This window comes from Saccostrea echinata, unplaced genomic scaffold (assembly GCF_033153115.1).
Source record: "Saccostrea echinata isolate AGI-Se365-2 ecotype Australia unplaced genomic scaffold, CSIRO_AGI_Sech_v1 ptg000002l, whole genome shotgun sequence".
In the NCBI taxonomy this organism is placed as follows: Eukaryota; Metazoa; Mollusca; class Bivalvia; order Ostreida; family Ostreidae; genus Saccostrea; species Saccostrea echinata.
Window position 1 is genome coordinate 5185551 of NW_026889751.1, and position 16950 is coordinate 5202500.

Genomic DNA, 16950 nt, shown 5'->3' on the forward strand with positions numbered 1-16950 from the left:
AACTTACTTGGAAGCATGCTGGGGAAGTGTAGATTCTAAATTGTTCAAATCATGACCCCCGGGGGTAGGACAGGGCCATTATAGGGAATCCAAGTTTTACATTGAAATATATAGGAAAAATCTTTAAAAATCTTCTTCTCAAGAACCACTGGGCCTGAAAAGCTGAAACTTATGTGGAAGCATGCTGGTGTAGTGTAGATTCTAAATTGTTCAAATCATGACCCCCGGGGGTAGGGCGGGGCCACAATAGGGAATCCAAGTTTTACATTGAAATATATAGGAAAAATCTTTAAAAATCTTCTTCTCAAGAACCACTGGGCCAGAAAAGCTGAAACTTATGTGGAAGCATCCTGGGGTAGTGTACATTCTAAATTATTCAAATCGTGACCCCCAGGGGTAGGGCAGGGCCACAATAGGGAATCCAATTTTTATTGAAATATATAGGAAAAATCTTTAAAAATCTTCTTCTCAAGAACCACTGGGCCAGAAAAGCTGAAACTTATGTGGAAGCATCCTGGGGTAGTGTACATTCTAAATTATTAAAATCATGACCCCTGGGGGTAGGGCGGGGCCACAATAGGGAATCCAAGTTTTACATTGAAATATATAGGAAAAATCTTTAAAAATCTTCTTCTCAAGAACCACTGGGCCTGAAAAGCTGAAACTTATGTGAAAGCATCCTGGGGTAGTGTACATTCTAAATTGTTCAAATCATGACCCCCGGGAGTAGGGCGGGGCCACAATAGGGAATCCAAGTTTTACATTGAATATATAGGAAAAATCTTTAAAAATCTTCTTCTCAAGAACCACTGGGCCAGAAAAGCTGAAACTTATGTGGAAGCATCCTGGGGTAGTGTAGATTCTTAATTGTTCAAATCATGACCCCCGGGGTAGGGCGGGGCTACAATAGGGAATCCAAGTTTTACATTGAAATATATAGGAAAAATCTTTAAAATCTTCTTCTCAAGAACCACTGGGCCAGAAAAGCTGAAACTTATGTGGAAGCATCCTGGGGTAGTGTACATTCTAAATTATTAAAATCATGACCCCCGGGGGTAGGGCGGGGCCACAATAGGGAATCCAAGTTTTACATTGAAATATATTATAAGGAAAAATCTTTAAAAATCTTCTTCTCAAGAAGCACTGGGCCAGATAAGCTGAAACTTACTTGGAAGCATCCTGGGGTAGTGTAGATTCCAATTGTTCAAATTTTGTCCCCTGGGGATAGGGCTGGGCCACAATAAGTACTACGGAGGGGGGGGGGAGAAATCAGGTGAAAACAGCAAGGCCAAAGTTACTCAGGTGAGCGCTGTGGTCCTTGGGCCTCTTGTTTTTGCTTGTCAGGAAATTTTTGGTAGTGCCCCCTCAACTGTCAACTGAAAATGTATGGCTGTGCCCCCCCCCCCCCCCCCAACAGAATTTGCTTCCTACGGGCCTGTCTATGCATGTACATTTATATGGGCATTGCCTTTTTAGATATCTCTTTCTTTCTTTTCTTGGTCTTTCTTCCTTCCTTTGTATCTTTCTATCTTAAACATTCTTTCTTTTTAAAAGGGTGGATATATGTTAGGCATAGTGGTGGTCTTAAAGTTGCTTTGCTTAAACTACAGTTGCCTAAACCTACTAGTTGGAGAATCCCTTCAGTTGGGTTTGATAAGCACAAAAGAGTTGTAAATAATCCACATGTTAACAAGCAGGTGTATTCAAAGATCTTTAGAGGGAGAAGTCTTATGTAGTATCTCAAACAGTGAGTGTTATACTGCTCAATCTTTGATCATGCTGGGAAGTTTCTGGTTTGAAATCTGTTGCACTGCTGTGAAAGGTATTGATTTATAGTTCACAGGTGTACCTAAAAGACATAGAGGGGATAGCCTTCTGTTGATTTCTAACAGTTAGTGCAGTGATTGCTCAATCTATGTTTATCTGTCTTCGACATTTTTTTTGTCCAGAGATCTCAAAAAATACTAGTTATTGAAACTTTTTATAATTAATATTTACCATTTGAACTTGTGCAGCTGGTATTTTCAGGTTGATTCACCAAAATTAAGAAACAACTTTTTTAAATCACCAGAGCCAAAGGCTCACGTGAGCTTTTCTGATCAAAATTTGCCTGTTGTCGTCATTGTCGTCATAAACTTTCCATAATTTCCTTAGCTCACCTGAGCCAAAATCTCAAGTGAGCCTTTATTCTGATCAAAATTTGTCTGTTGTGATAAACTTTTCACCATTTCATATTCTTCTTCAGAAACACGGGGCCAATTTCAACCAAACTTGGCACAGAGCATTCTTAGGTGAAGAGGATTCAAATTTGTTCAAATGAAGGGCCATGCCCAATTTTAAGGGGGAGATAATTAATAATTAGTGAATACTTAATGGCATCTGTCAAAAATCTTCTAAGAATCACTTGGTCAAAAAGATGAAACTTAGGTGAAAGCTTAATTACATAGTGTAGATTTAGTCACCTGCATGGTACATTGGTTAGAGTGTTTCCTCTAGAGTCATGGAGTAAGGAGTTGATCCTTACGTCACAGTTCGAATTCCCCGGGGGATGTGGAGACCGGTCTTTCGGATAAGACCATATAAACCGAGTTCCCATGTAGCAGTAGGTGCTGGCAGGAAAAAGTTCCATCACTTCTCAATGGCCCTAAGTGCCTAGTATAGGTCTAAAATTTGCAGCCCTCCACCGGCAAGTGGTGGCTTCTCCATATGAGTGAAAAATTCTTGAGAAGGAAGTTAAACAACAAACATAGTGTAGAATCATTTTTTTACAATCATGACCCAGGTAGGATGGGGCCACATTAGGAGATCAAAGGTTTACCTAGGAAGATATATTTATAAAAAAAATCTCAGCAGCAAAGCCATATGACTAGTCGTATTGATATGGGAGCATCCTCAAGTAGTGTAGAACTAGATTCAGGGCCCTTGGAAATAGGTTGATGCTGCAATAGGGGATCATAGTTTTACAAGGGAGGATATATGAAGAAGAAATACCACATTAAATCATATTAAAGAGCAAAACATATCCAAATTATGTAGAATCTTTTTTTTTAAAAAGTATTATTATGAGCCCTGGGCTTAGGGTTGGGCCAAAATCAGAGATCTCTTTTACATAATGCATGTGTGCAGGAAAGAAGATCATCCCCAGAACAGCTGCTGACCATGTTGATTGATCAAATTGATATTGAAGCATCAAATTGTTACGTTGATTCAACTTTGATGAAATCATACCCTCTTGAGGCTAGATTTGGTCCAAAATATGGATTCAATTTTTATGAAATTAAAGAGAGAAAGGACTATATATTCTGCTATGACCAATATCTGCCCCAAAATCAGGGTACATTGTTCTAGCCAAAACCTCTAAACGAAAAAAAAGTAGAAGCTTATATAATAGAGACAAAGGTTGCTTGTGGCTCAAGGATAAGTCTTGACCCAAACTGGGAGAATTTGGACCAGGACAAGGTCATATGAAATCCTTGCCATAGCTATAACTTTGATGTGAAGAAAAAACATAAAAATATTATACTAGACAAAAAGGATGCTTTTGACCAAAGGGTATTTCAAAACCCTGCATCATGGTCATTTGGACAAAGTCAGGTCATTGGGTTTGAAATGTTAATACTTTATAAACTTTATAATGAAATAACATCCAAAGATTATATTGCCCTAAGAGCTGATTATGATTATAAGATATGGCATGATCATGATCAAAAGTCATTAAGACAAGGTCAGATTTCAGACAAGTATCTTAGAAATGTAAAATTCTAAACAAAACTTTTTATTGGAGGATATCAGGTCTTACTTTGCATACAGGTGACTGTGACAAAGAGGTTTGTCAGCAGATTGTATGCATAGTCATGGTCATCTGACTCACAATGCTCACCTGAGTTTAACCTTGGCCAAATATTTTTAAAGATCCCCCCCTCTATTCTTATGAAAAATTTTAACCCAAACTGTAGCTCACTTGTGCCCTAAGGGGTCATTACTTAACCAAACTTGAATAAGCACATTGGAATGCTTCAATCAATATGAACAACATTTGCTGTTCTGGAGAAGAAAGTTTTTAAATAATTTTCTTTCCTATGTACAGATATTATGTAAAATTTGTTTCCCAATTTTAGCTCCAACATAACCCCATGGTTCATAAATTGAAGAAAAAAAATGAAATACCACAACTTTAATAATTGGGAATGCTTGCAATATGTATTACCTATATACTCTTAAGAAGATTTTAAAAAAAAAATCAAATTTCAGATTCTTCTCATAAACCACTAAACCAATTCCAACCAATTTTGGCAAAGAGCTGAGAAAAGGGGGCACAAAGTTTGAGTTTCATTTCTACTCCCCTGGGGCTTGATGGGGCCAAAACCATCAAAATTAATGCAATCATCAAAAATCTTTTAAATTTCTTTACTCTTGGACACCAAGCAGTCAAACTGTAGCTCCCTTCAACTTCCAACGTCTTATTTTGAAACAGGAAAGAGCTGTCACTCGGAGAGTTCAGGAAACACTGGAGGGAGAAAATAATGAACCCTCTACCAAAATTGTGAAATTCATGGCCCCAGGGTCAGGGGCTCAGTGGAATTAGGATGGGGTTCTTTTGATCATGTAGTGAAAATTCATAAATTCTTTAAAAATCTTTTTCTCTTCCCCTGTATATATAGCAGATAAACTAAGTGCTTGATTATGATGAGCAAGGGTGCCTCTTCCAAAAATTGTGAAATTCATAGCCCCTGGGACAGGGGCTTAATTAAGTGTTAGATCTAGTGCTTACTTTTGATGAAGATAGGACATTCATATTTGACATTTGCTTTACCTGTGACAAGATGACTCCAGATGCTCTATGATTTTATCCTCTTATCCTCAACCTTAAATGTTCACCTTATTTTAAAAAAATTGAATATTAATGATAATTTTTGTATGAGATATTGTTTTTATATTTGAAATGTGCATTACCTGTTTCAAGACCTCTCATGAACTTTGGTGTTTGACCCTGTGACCTTGACCTTAAAGTTTCACCTACAGTCTTTTTCAGGTTTTTTTTACATTGGTATTGAGAGAAAATAGGGCTTACCAAAAACTTTTAAACTTGGCTGTAACATTTCCTCTAGGAGAGGCAGGGCATTCATTTTTTTTTTTCACATGTACATTTCTGGTGACAAGACCTTTCAAATTTGTATTTGACCTCATGACCTTGAAATTTGGTGCAGTTTTAAGAAGCTTTAATTTTTGCTGTAACTTTTATCTATTCAAAATTTACATCTTTTTTGTATGATTGACAGACAAGACAGGACACACAACCACTAAATCACCGAAAGTGGGAGACCACAATTGCCTGTGTGGCACAGTGGTTAGACCGTTTGCTCTAGAGTTGCGGAGTAAGAAGTGGATCCTTACGTCGCGGGTTTGAATCCCACTGTGGGACGTGGAGATGGTCCTTTGGATGAGACCGTATAACCGAGGTCCCGTGTCGCAGTAGGTGCTGGTACGAAAAAGATCCCTCACTGCTCAATGGCCCTGAATAGTATAGGTCAAAGTGGTGGCGTCTCCATATGAGTGAAAAATTCTCGAGAGGGACTTTAAACAATAAACAAACAAACTGAATAATTAGGTAGAATGGTGCATATTGTCATTTTTGCAAGCCAACAAGTAAGTTATAATGGCTATGAGTCAGTCATTTAATGAGTTGAGAATAGGATTTTCATGTTTGAACAGTTTACATTTTTTTTTGTTTGTCAGATTTTTTTGGGAGCCCACCCCCCCCCCCCTTTTTAAAACCATTGCTAGGGGCCTGTATAGTTTTTCAAAAGTAGTCTCACATTGAAAAGGTACATACAAAATTCTCCCAACTCTGGTATTGATGTTGTAACAGGATTGACAAACTTCATGGTCAAGGTCAAAATTGTTGGTACCCAAGGGATATTCTTGTCAAAAGGAATGCATGCACAGAAAGTTTTGGGCATATTGGCCAAGGTTAGAGTTTGGTAAAACTTTTGCAAAAGTGGATCAAACTCTAAGGTCAAGAGGTCAAATATGTTGGTACCAAACAGGCTTGGATCCAAGAATTGAAGTTTGGGGAGGGGGCGCAAAAAGTAGGCAGGGGGCCTAAGTGAGTCCAGGGCAAAGCCCTGTTTGCGGCCCAGAGGGCGAGGCTCCTGGATTCTAGAGATTTTGTAGGGTAAAAATGAGGTCTACCAAGTAGACATTTTTACGTTTTCTCAACGAAACTATAATGATTTATGCTAACTTTGACAGTTTTTTTTGGGGGGGGCGCCGGGTGCTCCCCCCTTAAATCCGCCGCTGCCAAAGAAAGGTCTTGTCACAATAATACATAAATGTGAAATATGAAGGCCCTCTTACTAATCAAAAGTTATGGCCAAAGTTAAAATTTCTGCGGACAAACAGCTAGACAGACGGACGGACAGAGCAAAATCTATGTACCCCCAAATCTTCAATTACGGGGCATTAAAAATAACTTATAAGTGATGCGTTAAACATCGCAGGAACACACACGATCACATATTCATATTTTGGCGCCACATACAACCGGAAGTAAAAGGTTTAGAGCTGAAGAAAAAAATCAACATGGCGGATGTTTATACGGGTGAGCGCAATAATGTAACTTTACAGGACTCTTTTAAGAATTAATAACTGTCTTTATCTGCAAAAGAGTCTAATTGTATAATTGATATTTTCCCAAATAAAATGTTTATACGCTTTGTCAGGCAATGTATTCTAAGTTTGCCAATAACTTCTTGTCATTAAAACCGGTACTAGGGCATAGTTTTGATAAATGGATATAACAGATAAAATAAAAGATAGGGTTGTATGACTTAAGATCTACGGAGGACCTACTAAAAAAGGGGCATATTCATCAACATTAAATTCATTTTACCGTTGACCATGACTTGGGCATTAACTAAATAAACTTTCATACACAAGGACCTACTTCATTCAAAATAAACAAATTGGAAATTGTGAATTTTACTTTATTATTTAAATAAGAAATGTCTGTTTTGCATCCAATATTTTTAGCTATACACTCTGATTATCACAATTTTGTGCTGCGTCTCATTTCGAATAAACAATTTTGGGTATGTCAAATAGGAGCTGTGTGCAAATTTGGACACAGAGCTCAACATAACTAAAACTTATATAATTCTCTATTGAGAAGTTGATGGCTCGTTTTATACTCCCCCTCAGTATAAAACGAGCCATCAACTTCTCAATAGAGAATAAAGTAAAACATACACTCGACAAGTTTCAAGAAATATTACTTAATTGTCGGCATTTATTGTTTACTTGTCCAAATGTGAACAGATATAAAAAAAATTGTAAATAATTATTTTCAAAAATGGGTGTAAAGTTATGATGAATATTGACTTATAACAATTTCTTTTATCATGATAATAAACATTATTGTTATAAAATACAGTTATTATAGCACTTAATTGTAATCTTAATCAGGGACCTATATACTAGTATATAGGTCCCTGTCTTAATTATGTGTCTCGAGCGCTCTCATCTGTTAACAATTGTTGGACTGAGTCCTTCAGATTACAACATTTTGTATTTTATGTTTGAAATTTAAAAAAGTCAGTTTTTGATAAAGACGGGGGGAATTTTTTTTCACAATATCCATAATGGTAAAAAAAAATGTAAGTTGTCTGATCAGACTAGTGTGTCTGGAGATGACTTGTCCAATCACAGAATGAACTGGACATGGACAATGTTGAGCTCTGGAATAATTCAATAAACATGTATAAATTAACATAAATTGATGTTTCAAATCATAAAATGTCTGACTCTTGTTGCAAAAATGACAATATGCACCATATTATAGATAGTTTTCAACTGGCCTGAATTTAGCAAGAGTTATTTCCAGTTGGTCGCCATATTGGAGGTATACAAGCCCGAATTTCTTCATTATTCAACCAATTTAAACTTGTCGTACTGGGCAATTGGATAAAGATGACACAATTTTTCTTACTAATTAATGTTTACTCTGCTTCCTTTAATTCGTAATTTTAATATTTAAGAAGATTTTAGCTCTTATATTACTGTCCTACAAGTTTAAAATTGGTTGCTCAAAGAGTTGAACCTCCAAAATGGCGGCCAACGGGAAATAACTCTTGCCTACTAAATTCAGGTCAGTTGAAAACTATCTATACCTATCAGATAAAAGTCAACTGAAATCTGTTTATTATTATATTGGGTGTGGTCACAGCTCTGCCAATGGTTACTGTTGGCATATTTAATTACCATTTTGTATACCAATGGTGCCAACTTTTTTGCAGGCTGACCACATCCGTGGTAGCATAATTGGAAGCGTGGGATTTTCCTTCTTTAGTAATACCTTCAAAATGATGGCAAACACAGTGCACACAAACATCAGTGATATATCAAGTGCAGTTGACATTGAAAGGAGAAAAAAAAATTTCAATGTCTTGTCAGGGGAAAAGATGTAAAATATATGTCATCCTTATAATACTCAGAGATGGTCATTTCAATAAATTGATGAATTCATGGTACATATTGGCTCTTGCCATAACTAAGGACTGACATTTGATTAAAAAGAGGAAAAAAATTTATGATGTGTAATTGAGCATGAGCTCAACCAACCAGATGCACAGGTTACCATTAGCATCCACTGGTAACCATTGACATCCATTGATTACCATAGTGTCCAATGGTTATCATTGGTATGCACTGGTTACCAGTACTATTGTTAATTTCCCAACCAATGGCTAACAAAAATCTGTTCTCAGTTCTAAGGCATCCAATAGAACCATTGTCAAATAATGGTACCAATAAAACCCATTGATATTAACAACAGTTGAACAGTGAACACAAAGTCAACCATTATTTGGTTTCATGAAACACTGCGAACAGGTTGGGACTGATTGCCCAAATGGGATATAATAGCCTGTTGTTATACATTTGTGCTATATAAATGGGCTATAAATTTACAGTGCAAAACTTTTTCCACAAAATGATTTTATAATGCATTACTGTGGAACGAATGGACTATATTCAACAGTAAAAGATAATATGTGGAAAAAGGGGTTAGGGGGCAGGCCTCTCAAATACTATGTATACCTCATACAGGGCCCAGATATTGCCTATTCTTATGGAATGCAGTTTTTAGTTGCTAAAAGTAAAAGCAAACCTGAATACAAATCTAAAAAAAACAAACTATTTGTTTTTTCAAAGTGCAAATTTCTCCAAAACCTGATGACGTTAAACATAGAATTAACTTTGGACAGCATAATCTAACTTCAGGTCACTTTTTTTTTTTTTTTTACAAACTTAATTTGCTTTAACTTAAGGTATCTGATGCATAAATAGCAGAAAATTATCTCATTAACAATGACTCAAATCAAGGAAAATTTGTATTCCATGGATCAAAGCAAAAGAAAAAGCTTTACTAAGAGATTTTTTTTGAAAATCATCTCAAAATAGATATATATGACATAATTAGGGCCCCGCAAGGATTTGCGGGTGCCCTGTAGTTATCACTGTGTCTGTCTGTCCATCTGTCATTCTTCCGTCCACAAATTTTCTGGGTTTTTTTTTCTAATAACTTTTTTTAGGGTTGACCAATTAAATTCAAATTTGGTGTGTTCGTTGAATAGGCAGTAAGACATATTTTGATGCTAAGTTTGGTTCTCTATGTCATCTGATTTGGAGCTGGGGTGGTGGGGTAGATGATGGTAGATCTTTATATAAGAGTGAATGGGCAAAGAGAGATAACTGCTGAGAATGTTCCTATTGTAAACTATGAAATGTCTGTCCGTCTGTCTGTAGACGAGATTTTGTCCAGACCATTTCTTGGAAACTGTTGCAAGGATTTGTCTGAAAATTTGTACACTTATTCTTCGCCATATGAAGGTGTGCACCTGGTATTTTCATCATGATTGGATAATTTTTTTGCATTTTACAGGTGTTTTTTTCATTTTTATTATGTGGTTTTGTCCGGATCTGTTCCGAGAGACTATTGCATAGATTTGTATGAAAATTTGTACACTTATTATTTACCATATAAAGATGTCCACCTGGTATTTTCAACATTATTTGATAATTTTTCTGCATTTTACAGGTGGTTTTTTTTTCATTTTTATTGACTTAGTCATTTCGGGTTCATGTCTAAGGTTTGAGACATAGAATCTAGAACATCTGTACAAAAATGTGAACTACAGCTTAAAACTACTCATTAGAACTAAAAAAAAAAATCACAAAGTGTTAAAAACAGTTTTTACATTACACAACAGATAGTGTAAATCCATTTGTCCCTTTGGAGTAATGAGTGAACATGCATCCACTTAAAGATTAATTAATGAGTTCAGTGTGAGAAGCTGTTAGGGCATCTCTGATCAAGCAAGTCTTATCTATATCTCCTTGGAATTGGGCAGAAAGAAATTAAGATCTCTGTTGTCTAAGTCTCTTAATTGTAATTTATGTATGTCAAAATACATAGTTACTGGAACCAGCCTTTTATTTTTAAAATGAGTTTGACATAAAGGTATTAAGATCAATTTGATTTTGTATAATTAATTATGATTTTTTTTTTCAACAATCAATTTGCAGAGTGTCATGTCTCACACAGGTGACAGATACTTGCAAACTATCTTTTCAATGTAATTAAAAAATACCGTAATTACTAGCATTGATGTTTTATTAGGCTGCACCTTAGTTTCATTCATTAAAAAAATATAATGAGTAATTAAATTTTCACTCTAAATGTTTAAGCAAATTGTGAACACCTCTCACATCTAGAAAACATTAGTGATTTGGTACCTTCTTTGAAAAACCCAGCGGGGGGTATTTGTCCCTTTTGGACAGTTCTAGTTAACTTTCCCCTTGAAGAAATTCAAAGCATTTTATCTTTATCTGTCACATTGAGATTAATTAACACCTCTGTCTTCAAATGAAGTTTGTTTAAGTTAAGGTCAATTCTGAATGATGTTTACATTCTCTGAAATGTGGATTTAAATAATGTTCATACTTTATTTTGGTAAAATACACAATGAATTATGATTTTATTGAATTCTAAAAACAAGATATAGATAAAGATATCTTTTTTATTATTATTTTTTTTTTTTCTTTTTTCTGTCTTATGTAAATTCAAGAATACTATTTATTTTAACAGGTATTCAGATAATAACCCCATTCTATCATTGCTGAAAAATTTCTTATTGTAAACTTAGAAGAAAAGGTTGAGAGAGCAGTATAATTAATCCACTGGGATTGATTATTTTGCTGGTTGCAGAAAATTTTAGAGGGTTATCTTTCTGTCACTTTAAGATTAATTAACACCTTTGTCTGCAACTGATGTTTGTTTTGAAGTTAAGGTCAAGCCTGGGTGATATTTGCATTCACTGAATGCTGGCATTCTTCTCTAAATATAAATTTAATTGAGTTATTATAGATATGATGTTTTTTACTGCCTTATGTAAATACCAGGATACTATTTACAGGTTGTTGGATACTTAGCAGTTGCTGTTGCTTAATTTTCTTTATATATTTTTAAATTTTTGTAATCAAGTAAAATTCTCATCCCCAAATCTGCACCCTTATATTTCTACCCCTCGGCGGGGCCCTTGCTGACTGGTCAGATTTCTAGTTTATTTAATATTCACTGTAGAAGCCAATGGGAAAAGGATCATTTTCATAAATAAAATAATAAGAATTTTATATTTGGGAAAAAGCATAGGGTAAAGAAATCGATAAAAATGTTTTATAAAATTTGATGAATTTAAAATGCATAGGCCACCATGCAAATTTTAGAGAAATTCATATATTTTTTAACACATTTTTCAAGGGGAGATAACCCTTATAATAAAATAAACACTGAATCTTAACATCTTTTAAACTCATTTTATAAGCATTATTTAACTTGATTGTACACTGAAAATAGCAAATATCCCTCTATTATACATCGAATACCTTAAGCATAGTTACTAGTCTGACACAATTTTGCTTCCGTTACGTCTGAAGGTGTGTTTCATGATTTATTTTTTTTTTCAGATTCTGCAGATGACAAGAAAGAGGACAATGGAGGACAGAAGGAAACAGCAGAAGCTTCTCAGGTTTGTAGTGAGGATAAATATAAAGAAAAATACAATATGTTTTAATATAAAATAAACAAACATTGAAGTAGTAATAATGATGACAGCATTAAAATTTAAAGAATTTAAACCTAATTCATTATATTCTTTCATATACACATGCACATAAATTAGTCATTGATGATTTATATTCAATTTCATACCATTTCCTTAATTTTGTATCAATTCATGAAAATGTACAGAAAGAATGGGTGGACTTAAGATTCCTGAAAAAAAAACAATTAACTTAAATTGAGGTTTAATAATATGATAATTTTTCCTTTAATATATAAATTACTGATATCTTAATTGTGTATCTAAATGGATATGTAAATTTAAAAATTCCTTTTCAAGGAAGACCAAATAAAAATCTAAAGCAGGAAACCTGAGTATTTATGTATATCAATTGATAATTAGGGTCACACTTTTTTTCAACATCTTAATACATAATGCATGTTTGTTGACTGTTCTTAAGAAAATTTTAGTTGTATATTGAACAAAATAATGTCATATTAAAAGGATATGAGCCAATAATTGTTTTACAAGAAAAGTGTTTAAAACAAACTTGTCGCTTCCATTGTTTTGACTGTGTTAACCTTGATTTAACCCCGATTGACCTGTTGAATCATTTGGTGTCCAGCTGTGAGTGTACTTATGAATACTTTCTAAAATGTGACCTCAGTCTAAGTCAGATTGAGAACGTGTTTGGTTGGTCTGTCATTTGCAGAATTGAGGAAATTAAATTTCTTGTAATCACTTTTATTATAATTTTGTGTGTCCTCGCAATATTTACTAGAGAAATGTTGACACTGCTGTAATTGTTGTAAACTGATACCATGTACATATTTGAATTGAGAGAGAGAGGGAGAGAGAAAGAAAGAAAGAGAAAGAGAGAAATGCTAAGATGATGCAAATCAGTAGCCCTTCCTTCTATTAAAATATTGATTAGGTGATCTAAAAACCACTTTGGGTAATGTCAAATTCTGGATGGGGACACTAATGTATCATTACTTTAATTTTGATTCATGACACCAAAGCATTGTTTTTGTACAAATATTCTACCAAATATAAACATGTAAAGATAATGCTAGTTAAATATTTTGGATTCACTGATTTTACAGCTTGGTATAGGAATCACAAAAAGACCCAAAATAAGACATTTAAGTCCACTCGTTCTTTATTTTGATCTGGATTTCTGTTTATATCCAAAAAATAAAGAACTTTAATTATAATGATGAATCATTCTGTTAATTGAAGTAGAAGACAAATGTAATCTACCAATGAACAACATATTCAAGCCTCAGGATTCATTAAATGAATATTAATTACCGTATGAATTAAGCAACATGAAAGGGAAGCAAATTTTGATAACATCCTGGAGCCTGAATTCAATTTTTTCTGTATTTAATTGTACAAGTTAATTCTATTTTTAGGCAAAAGATAGTAATTCTTCATCATTTCACGGTAAGTTTTAAGTAAAGCATATACATTTTCTGTGGACAGGGTGATGGAAACGTGTTATTGGTTACAACTTTTGTTGTTTTTAAGCTCTGCTTGTCAAAGACAAGAAGAGTTTATGTGATGGTTAGATGTCTATTGTCCATCCGTCTGTATCGGGGGGGGGGGGGGGGGGGGGCACAATAATTTTTTTTTTTCAGGGGAGGGGGGTGTTACTACCTACGAAAAATTCCTGGAAGGGCAAAAAAAAAGTCGTAAGACAATATTATTGAGGGGGCACAAGTATAAAGTAGCTTTGTTTTCTATAGTAGATGTATATTATTTACCAGCAAAATTTATCCTTTGGCTGCTAGAAATAGAAATTTTTAGGTCACCTGAGTCACTCAGGTGACCTATTGCTATCTGTTTTCGTCCGTCGTCGTGCGTTAACATTTGAACATTTTTAGCTTCTTCTCTGAAACGGCTTAACCAATTTCAACCAAATCCTTTGGCATATAGCATCTATGGATGAAGGGGAACAAAAATTGTGAATTTCATGGTCCCTGCCCCCCTGGGGCCTGAGGGGTGGGGCTAAAACCACCAAAATTGCTGCAATCTTTATAAATCTTCTTCTTTACTCCTGGACATCAAGCAATCAAACTGTTGGCATGATTGTAATAAACATTGAGCCCTCTACCAAAATTTTGAAATTCATGGCCCCAGGGTTAGGGGTTCTGGTGCTAGGGTGGGGCTATATAGATCATATAGTGAAAGTGCATTATTTCTTTGGAAATCTTCTTCTCTGCTCCTGGGTATTGAATATACTAAGTACATAGTTATAAAAAGCAAGAGTGCCTCTTCTAAAATTGTGAATTTCATGGCCCCAGGGTCAGGGGTTCTGGTGTTAGGACGGGGCTCTATTGATTATATAGTGAAAATGCATTAATTCTTTGAAAATTTTCTTCTCTGCTCCTGGGTATTAAATAAAGTAACTAAGTACATAGTTATGATGAGCAAGAGTGTCTCTTCCAAAAACATGAATTTTATGGCCCCAGAGTCAGGGGTTCTGGTGTTACTTAGGTTGGGGCTCTATAGATTAATATATAGTGAAAATGCATTCATTCTTAGAAAATCTTCTTCTCTGCTCCAGGGTATTTAATAAAGTAACTAAGTACATAGTTATGATGAGCAAGAGTGCCTCTACCAAAATTGTGAATTTCATGGCCCCTGGGTCAGGGGTTCTGGTGTTAGGACTGGGCTCTATTTATTATGTAGTGAAAATGCATTCTTTGAAAACCTTCTTCTCTGCTCCTGGGTATTAAATAAAGTAACTAAGTACATAGTTATGATGAGTAAGAGTGCCTCTTCCAAAATTGTGAATTTCATTGCCCCTGGGTCAAGGGTTCTGGTGTTAGGGCGGGACTCTATTGATTATATAGGGAAAATGCATAAATTCTTTCAAAATCTTCTTCTCTGCTCCTGAGTATTATTCACACAAAGGAAGTGCATGTTTATGATAAGGAAGAATGCCTCTTCCAAAATTGTGAAATTCATGGCCCCTGGGTCAGGGTTAGGGGGGTGGGGGATGGCTCTATTGATTATATAGTGAAAATGCATAATTTCTTTCAAAATATATTTTTTCTACTACTGGTTATAAAACAAAGAAAGAAGTGTATAGTTATGATAAACAAGGGTGCTTCTTCCAAAATTGTGAGTTTGTGGCCCTTGGATCAGATGTTTTGGTGTAAGGATGGGACTTTATTTATTTAATGATATAGTGAAAATGCATTTCTTTGAAAATCTTCTGTGCTTCTGGGCATATTTGAGGCAAACAGAGTAAAAGTTTTAATATGCAAGGGTATTTTTACCAGAATTTTGAACACCTGGACCATTTAGTCAAGTGTTCTGGTCCTGGCTAGGGCTCAATTAACTTGTATTCTGCTGAGCAAAGTTATTCCCCTTTTCCATTCACCTTTGATAATTAATCACTGTAAATAATGTATTTGAAGGATTAATAGAATATGAGAAGTATGAAGAATATGTATTGTATAATACAAAAAGTACTTTCATAGTTTTAATGATCAGGTAGACTTGGAAATAATAGATGAATAAAATTGAGACAAAAATAACTTATCTTTTTAAATGTTCTTCAAAGGCCAAGAGAGGCCAATGTGAGAAGTAATAATATGGGGTAAAAAAATGGACATTTTGTTAATAGTCTGCATGGTAATAGTGATAAATGGGGGACAGATTAGGTATTAGACCAATTATTTTGTTGATGCTGATCATACTATTTTTCTTGCTTTTGGGCAGCAAAGCTTCATTTATCAGTTTATTGATCCTCTAAATTGTTGTATTGTACTCAGGTGACTGTTAAGGCCCTTGGGCCTCTTGTTGTGAAACTCTTTCAAAAGCTACTCATCCTACTGTTTTGGTCCATTTTTTAAAAAGATTTGATACAAAAATAAAGACTGTACAAAGCCTCATATTTCTAATTATTGATGTTGCCATAGCTACTAGAAAAAAATATTTCAAAAGGTTATTCCTAGAGTTTTATTTAATGTCAGTAAAACCCGGAACAAGTTTTGAAAACATCAAGATACATAATTCAGTCTGTAAAAGTAAAATTAAGATAAAAATTATTCCACTCCAATTTGTACTTTTCTTTTCCTTTATTGTTAGTATAAACCAGTAGAGCTTCATTCTTGTCAGAGACTTCTGATAAATACCAAACTTTTATAACTTACAGTAAAAGTGCCCTTTTATTTTGATCCACCTAAGATTGAGAGTTTTTTCTTAAAAGCTATTCTTAGTCATCATATTTAGTATAAGTGAAAAAATGCTTACTAATAATGGTTTCATTGGGATAGCTCATTAACACATACATGTATGACATGGAATGGTGATATTTTGTAGGAGTGATACCACCAAACCCATTTGGACCTCGTCTTATGCTGAAATCAGATGTCGTTTCAAAATCTTCTCACTCCACATTTAACACACATCCAGGTTTGCATGTAGTCACTGTTTCATGAGTTGATACTGATTTTGTGTTTTACTGTTTCATCTTTTAACTTTTAAATTAGTATTTTAAGAAAAACAAAGATATGTCTGTCATTAGAAGTTTAACTGTTAATTAAGTCAGATATGAACCCCTGTATCTAACAAGAACATAAAAGTGGGTGTTTTGTAAAGAGAGGAAAGAGTAAATTCTTAGAATCAAAAGATTCTGATAATTTTGATGCCATGGTCACACTGTGTGTAACTGATGCGTTTTCTTAGATTATGTTATGTACCAGGATGGTAGTCCATGCACCCAAAAACCAGAACACCCCATGCACGAGCACCAAATTTTTTTTTACGGGCACTCAAGTTTGTGTACAAGTGCCCAAAATTTAATTCTGAGCAT

The 16950-nt window shown here is 34.7% G+C and overlaps 1 protein-coding gene across 2 annotated transcripts in view; it reads left to right on the forward strand.

The window, feature by feature from the left end:
* Nucleotides 1-6569: 6569 nt before the first annotated feature.
* LOC133205881 (ran-binding protein 3-like) overlaps nucleotides 6570-16950 on the forward strand; it is a 36624-nt gene continuing 26243 nt past the window's right edge. For both annotated transcript variants that reach the window (XM_061341771.1, XM_061341780.1), the window contains exons 1-4: nucleotides 6570-6601; nucleotides 12025-12086; nucleotides 13538-13568; nucleotides 16458-16550. In XM_061341771.1, the coding sequence (XP_061197755.1) occupies nucleotides 6583-6601; nucleotides 12025-12086; nucleotides 13538-13568; nucleotides 16458-16550 (205 nt within the window). In that variant the 5' untranslated portion in view covers nucleotides 6570-6582. The remainder of the gene's footprint in view (nucleotides 6602-12024; nucleotides 12087-13537; nucleotides 13569-16457; nucleotides 16551-16950) is intronic.